We start from the raw sequence: 6,652 nt of genomic DNA, 5'->3' as shown, positions 1-6,652 counted from the left end.
CTGACCTTAAGGTTCGCAGCCCGATTCGTAACCACTACGCTACCAGAGCTCCTTAGTAAGTCCTAGTACTTTCATTATATACAACAACACATTCAACATCAATGTCTGGGAAAGAAACTTAGGATGCACTTAACAGAAATGATAGTGGTCCATGACTACAAACTACCTGCCCTCTTATTATAGCCCAGCTCCACAAAGCAGAAATCAAAGACACCAAGATTATTTACTAGGAAGGGGGCAGAATGAAATAGCTTAGATGATAAAACTTACACACTGTATAATTCTTGACAAACACTTTTGAAAGTTGTAATCATTTAATACAAAGTCTACTGTTCTGTGTCCATTATGGATGTGACTATTGTAACAGACGCTAAACAAAGAAATAAAATGTTTATAACTGCTTTATAGATGTTGTTTTGGCTTTAAGTTATTGGAGAGCAGCAATAACTTAAAGCCAAAACAACATCTCAAGTATACCAAAAGAATTTGTTAAGCATCACTAAATGTAATGTAATTTGTACACTTGTAAGGAGCTTGTTTTAAACCAAGTTTATTTTTTTGGTTACATATCAGGGTACACTAAGCCAATATTCCTGAAGAACATGCTATACACAGAGATAGGAACACGGAGAGATAGAGCAGCTGAGGATTCTAGGCTCATGGAAAGAGAAAGATTGAGTGCTGGTGGCTAGGAGGCAGTCTTGCAGAATGTTTTTTAATGGTTGTTTAAATGATTATATAGTCCAGAGAATTTTTGTGTACATCCCCCTCCCAAAAAGCAAAACAAATAGTGTTGAATGGTAATGCATGATGGAGATTGTAATCCTTGCACTGAAACAGTGTAAAACTGATGTTCTCCCCTGAAAACTACCACTCATTTTGCAATAAAAACTTTAAAAAAAAGGACATTTATACATCTGCATCAACAGGATCCAAGTACTGCAGCAGGGAGTCTATACTGTCATATGTTGTTTAGGTTGATACTAACTCACTTAGACATGAAGTCCCATCAATTTCTGAAACTCTTATTTTGCTGGTTCTTTTACCTGGACAGCAGGGGATTGATTATACTGAGGTGGCCATCCTACATCCATTGCACCCATTGTTTCTATGCCTATCTCCTCCACTAGAACAAAAGGTCCAGAACGGAAGGAATGAAGCATCATTTTCTTCCATTACAGAGTCTGTCACATAGTTGTCTATCACATACATATACATTGACTAAACGAATTGCTTCAGTAGCGATGGTAGACCTTGATGCTCCTACATACAAAGTTTACTGAAGGAGCCCTGATGGGGCTGTGGGTTGAACGTGGGCTTATTAACAGCAAGGTTGGTAGATATAACCCACTAGCCACCCCAAGGGTAGAAAGATGAGGTTGTTTGCTCCCATAAAGATTTACAGTACCAGAAACTCTAAGGAGCAATTCTATGATGTCCCATAGGGTTTCTATGATTCTGAATTGTCTTGATGACCATGGTCTTGGATGGCATGGTGGTTAAAAGTGTTTGGCTACTAACCCCTGAAGTTGGTGGTTAAAACCCACCAGTTAGTTATTCTGCTGGAGAAAGATGAGGCAGTCTGTTTCTGTAAAAGTACACAGCCTTGGAAATCCTATGGGGCAATTCTACTGTGTCCTATAGAGTTGCTACAAATCAAAATCACCTTGATGGCAGGGATGTTTAGAGTTTATTTATGTAGTGGTGTTCAATTTTTTCCCTATACTGCATGGTTACAAATATCCCTTTTGTTTTATCCTGAGACATGTCATGCTTAACCAACTTTCAGTCACAATGAAGATGTAAAAACAAGGTTTTACTCTGCTTTAGATAGTTTTGGTTTTGAACAATATTGGTTCAAATCCAACTTAAATCTATATTCACTGTTTGCCTTAACATAACCTAACAAATATATTATCGTCTTTTAAAATATGCTTTAGAATAAATAATGTTTCCTGGGAACAATAAATTGTTTGGATTATTCCTTTATTTTATACTTTATTATAGTAATAGGTATTCAGCATCCAGGGAGTAGAAAAACTAAAATGAAAAAAAATACTTCATTGCCTAGGCATTTTTTTTTAATAAAAAAAAAAAAACCATGCTAAGATAATATGTTCATTTTGCAGTATACTTCAAGGTTTTAATTTTTGAAAATCAGAGCATGGTGGTAATATGACCCAAGTCATGTCTATTGTGTATTTAATTTTATAGCAGGGATGATATCCTAACCAGTTAGCTGACAGGTATGAGGCTACATATACAAGAGAAGAGTATGAAAGAACAAACCTACCTTCATTAAAAGTACAAGGGGCTTCAGAAAGCTTGTGGAAATATTACATTACCTTTTCATTGCATTTTTCTATGAATTTTTGGAAGCTCCTATGTAATGGATAATATCTTATCATTAATTGGGGTAAAAGTTTGCAGGTCATTCATATCTTTCAGGCTAAAGATTTCTTTGGGATTTGTCATTTGGGATTACATTACACTTTTTTTTGTTGTTAACTGCCATCAAGTTAAGTCCAACTCATATTGACCCTGTATAGGGTTTCTGAGGAGCAGCTGGTGGGTTTGAACTGCTGACCTAGCAGTTAGCAGTCCAGTGCTTATCCTACAATGCCACCCCAACAACTCCCAAATATCAACACTAAGTATGGCTGCATATTAACATTCCATTTCTGTAGCATATATTAACAGTCCAGCTAAATACTGGCAGTCCTTGGTTACAAACATCTGAAATTGACTTAGGACCTACGGACAACTCTTTCATAACACTGAGCTTCAATTTGCCCTCACACTGAAATGTCCAAAACAAACCATACTCACTATACATACAGTTTTAAATCACTGAAAAGGCTTCAAACTTGTTTTTACTAAAGCAAGGCTAGAACTATGTGTTCTTGTCCAGACTCACCTATGAATTACACTAAGAGACTTAACTAAACAGCTAAGAACAGATCTCATTTATAACCTGGGAACTGCCTATAACTAGAATTAATAAGATCATGATCAAGCAATCTAAGTTACAGTCAAGTCACAGCAAGAGAGCTACAGCTTTATCATTAACTTTCTAATAGCAGAGAGCAAAGAGATCTCTCTTCTTGGATTTTGAGTAAAAAAAAATTTTTTTTTTAATATAAGATACAGCTATAAAAAAAAAAAAAAAGAGAGAGTGTCTTTAGAGAAGTGTCTTTAATGAAAAATCAGAACCATGCTTGAAAGCAGTGCTCTCAAACATTACAATGCAGAGGAATTCTCTGTTGAGTTTGTCTAAGCTATGAACACTCTAACCCAACATGAGATTCACTGTATACAGGTTTTTTTTGTTTTGTTTTTTATGTTTTATTGTGAGTTGTGTGATAGTTTACATGGGAGAACATTAGTTTTGCATTCATCCTATCATATATCATTTCATTGCCATGGTTACAATCCCCTCCATGCATCATCAACCAACCACCAAAGGGTATACCCTACAAGCCTCCCCCCCCGCGCCCCCCCCCGCCCCCGGTCATCCCCTCTCCCTCTCTGTGTCTAAAGTCCCCAGCTGCTCCATCTCTCCAGAGATTCACTGAATACAGGTTTGAGAGTGACTCCAACAGGCTATGTGAGCAAGCACACATTTTATTGATGCACATTAATTACTGGTTCAGCCTTGATACCTTGATATAAACTTATCACCTTAACATGGAAAAGCAGTTCAAACTCTGTGATCCTTTCATTATGTGTCAATCTAGCCACTCTACTAACAGACAAGGCAATATCTGCGGATACACAAAGTATTTATTGTTCTAAAATTCCCTGTTGTTGTTGTTAGGTGTCATCGAGTCGGTGCCAACTCAAAGTTGACCTTATGCACAGCAGAACGAAACACTGCCCAACCCTGGGCCAACCTCACTATCACCGCACATGCTTTAATTTTGAACAAACAAGTTAAAAGCAAAATCTGCATTCATAGCACAATCTGGAAGAAATGATACCTAATGCAACGGGGTCTGGGTTGACAGGACTCTGCTGTCTGGAGTGGCTACTGCTACTGCTACCGCCCTTTTTCAAGTCCTCTGCGTCACTGTACCGTCGGATCCAGTAATTCAGTTCCTCGCGGTCTGCTTCCTGACACCGCCTTAGTACAGTGAGAGAGCGCCGGGTTTTCTCTACCATGTCCATTATGCAGTTTAGCAGCTGTGTGAAAAACAGAACACGAAAGACCATATAAATCATCACAACGCCAAATAATTTTAGGACAATGAAGGATGATATTTCTTTCTAAGATTTTTTAAGAGTTTGGATTTGAAATTCAGATATAATAGCTAGAAAAAAAAACAAAAAACAAAAACCCAATGCAGACAAGAAGGAAGAATGAGTGGTAAAAACATGGATCATGACAGAGATTTTACCTGAAGGCACAGAGCCTGTAAACCCACCATCCCAAATACTGTATTAAGACCACTGCCGTGTAAACAAAATTACTCATCCATCTCACTTTGAAGATTCTTTTCCAATATCTCAACATGTCTTATGCCTAAGTGGTCTTAATATCAATTTAAAACTCCAAATTTATCTTCAAACATTTTCACTTATTTTTTTCAAATAAAGAGTGAAAAACAGCACTGTCAAAGCATTGCCAAGCTTTCATTTTACCACATAACCTCACTCCAGGTGTTTTTCAAAAGATTTTTTAATCTGAATGATTACCAACGTCTTACATGGTCAAGATGTTTCCATTCTTCTGCCCATTCTCTGTCTGTTAGTCTATGATCAATCATTTCTTCTTGACGTGTGCCATGCAACCCTACAACGTAGAGAAGAAGGCTGATTCACCTTAAAGCATTCAGTAAACAATGCACAGTCACAGAGCAAGACTACGTGGCAAATCAAAACACTTGAGAACACATTTTATCTTGGAGACATGAGTCACACGCAAAGTAAGAATTTGGGTTCCTTGTTTGTTGCAGTTATTAAGTGCCATCAAGTCGGATTCGACTCATAGCGACCCTGTGTAGGGTTTACAAGGTGTGGCTGAACTGCCAACCTTGTGGTTCAAACCGACCTTGTGGTCAAGTGTTTCATCCCATAGCACCACACCAAGACTCCTCATATAATGATAAAATGCTAAACTTGGAAAGAATTTTACTGATGACTTGTTTACAATTTTTCATATTGTACACGAGGAAATGCAAGGTTAAAGGACACCATGTCCAGGGCTAAGCATCTATACAACACTTTCTAATATAAATATATTTTAATTTGTTTTAAATATTTTACTTGTACTGTTGTTGTTGAGAATATACACAGCAGACCATAAACCAATTGAACAATCTCCACATGTAGAATTGCGAGACATTGATTATATCCTCCGAATTGTACAGCCATTCTTACCCTTCTTTTCTGAATTCGTCCTCCTCCATCAATCTAAACGCACTGTCCTCTAAGTTCTCTATTTAACCTGTTGAGTTGTTGTTGTCAAGTTTATCTCATATTTGGTTGGTGATGGGCCATGGAGTCAGTTCCAACTCATAGTGACCCTGTATAGGGTTTCCAAGGCTGTAAATCTTTATGGGAGCAGAAAGCCTCAACTGTCTCCTACAAAAACACTGGTAGTTATGAACTGCTGACCTTGAGATTTTCAGCCTAACTCATAACCACTACGATACCAGAGCTCCTTTTGATCTCATATAGTGGTGATGGTTATGTGGTGGTTATGTGCCGTGGAGCTGGTTCTGACTCATAGCGAGCGACCCTGTACAGGGTTTCCAAGGCTGTAAATCTTTACGGGAGCAGAAAGCCTCATTTTTCTCCCATGGAACTGCTAGTAGTTTCGAACTGCTAACCTTGAAGTTCGCAGCCTGATTCAAAACCACTACACTACCAGAGCTCCTTCTATAGATCTCATATAGGTCGATCTTAAAAAAGTACAATGCTCAATGTAGACAATTTATAAGTTAAGATAAATTATCATAATCCAACTTCAGAGGAATTTTTGTTTTGTGTTTTGTGTTTAAGGTTTAAAAATTATCTTACGGCTTTATCCATTGCTGGTGGGAATGCAAAATGGCACAGCTATTGTGGGAAACCGTGTGGCAATTTGTCAAAAATCTAAGAATAAAACTACCATAAAAGCCAAAAACCAAATCCACTGTCATTGAGTCGATTCTGACTCTTGTCCCAGAAATCCCATGCCTAGGTATACACCCAAAAAACCTGAAAGCAGAGACTCAAACAGACATTTGCACACCACTGTTCACTTCAGCATTATTCACAATAGCCAAACGGGAGAAACAACTTAAATAGTAATAGAGAGATGAATGTATAACCAAAACTGGGTATATCCTAATTCTTAATACAAAAAACCACAACTACATATTACACAGTTGCAAAATAATGCTTTGCTGATTAAAAAATCACGAGCGCATAAGGTATGTTTTCCATGGGTAGAGAGAAACCTGATAAAATGTATTCACATTTCTGCAAAGTATAAATGAATACAATCTTAATAGATACGCAATGTACCACCATGATAAAATGAGACCATGAAGAGAGCAGGCTGTAATAATATAAAAATAATATATGTCCTTGGAAACCCTATACAACGGCTGCTTTAAGTCGGAATTGACTCGACAGGACTCAGCAACAACAACACACTAAATTTATA

The 6,652-nt window shown here is 37.5% G+C and overlaps 1 protein-coding gene across 1 annotated transcript in view; it reads right to left on the bottom strand.

Annotated features, from left to right (window-relative positions):
* LOC102819969 (protein CBFA2T1-like) overlaps positions 1-6,652 on the bottom strand; it is a 225,340-nt gene that overhangs the window by 65,193 nt on the left and 153,495 nt on the right. The window contains 2 exon segments of the mRNA XM_006859256.1: positions 3,981-4,182; positions 4,707-4,792. Coding sequence (XP_006859318.1) covers positions 3,981-4,182; positions 4,707-4,792 — 288 coding nt within the window.

Source organism: Chrysochloris asiatica, unplaced genomic scaffold (genome assembly GCF_000296735.1).
Source record: "Chrysochloris asiatica unplaced genomic scaffold, ChrAsi1.0 scaffold00031, whole genome shotgun sequence".
Classification (NCBI taxonomy): Eukaryota; Metazoa; Chordata; class Mammalia; order Afrosoricida; family Chrysochloridae; genus Chrysochloris; species Chrysochloris asiatica.
Note: the sequence above shows the minus strand (reverse complement) of the source record. Positions and strands in the feature narration are given on the sequence as shown.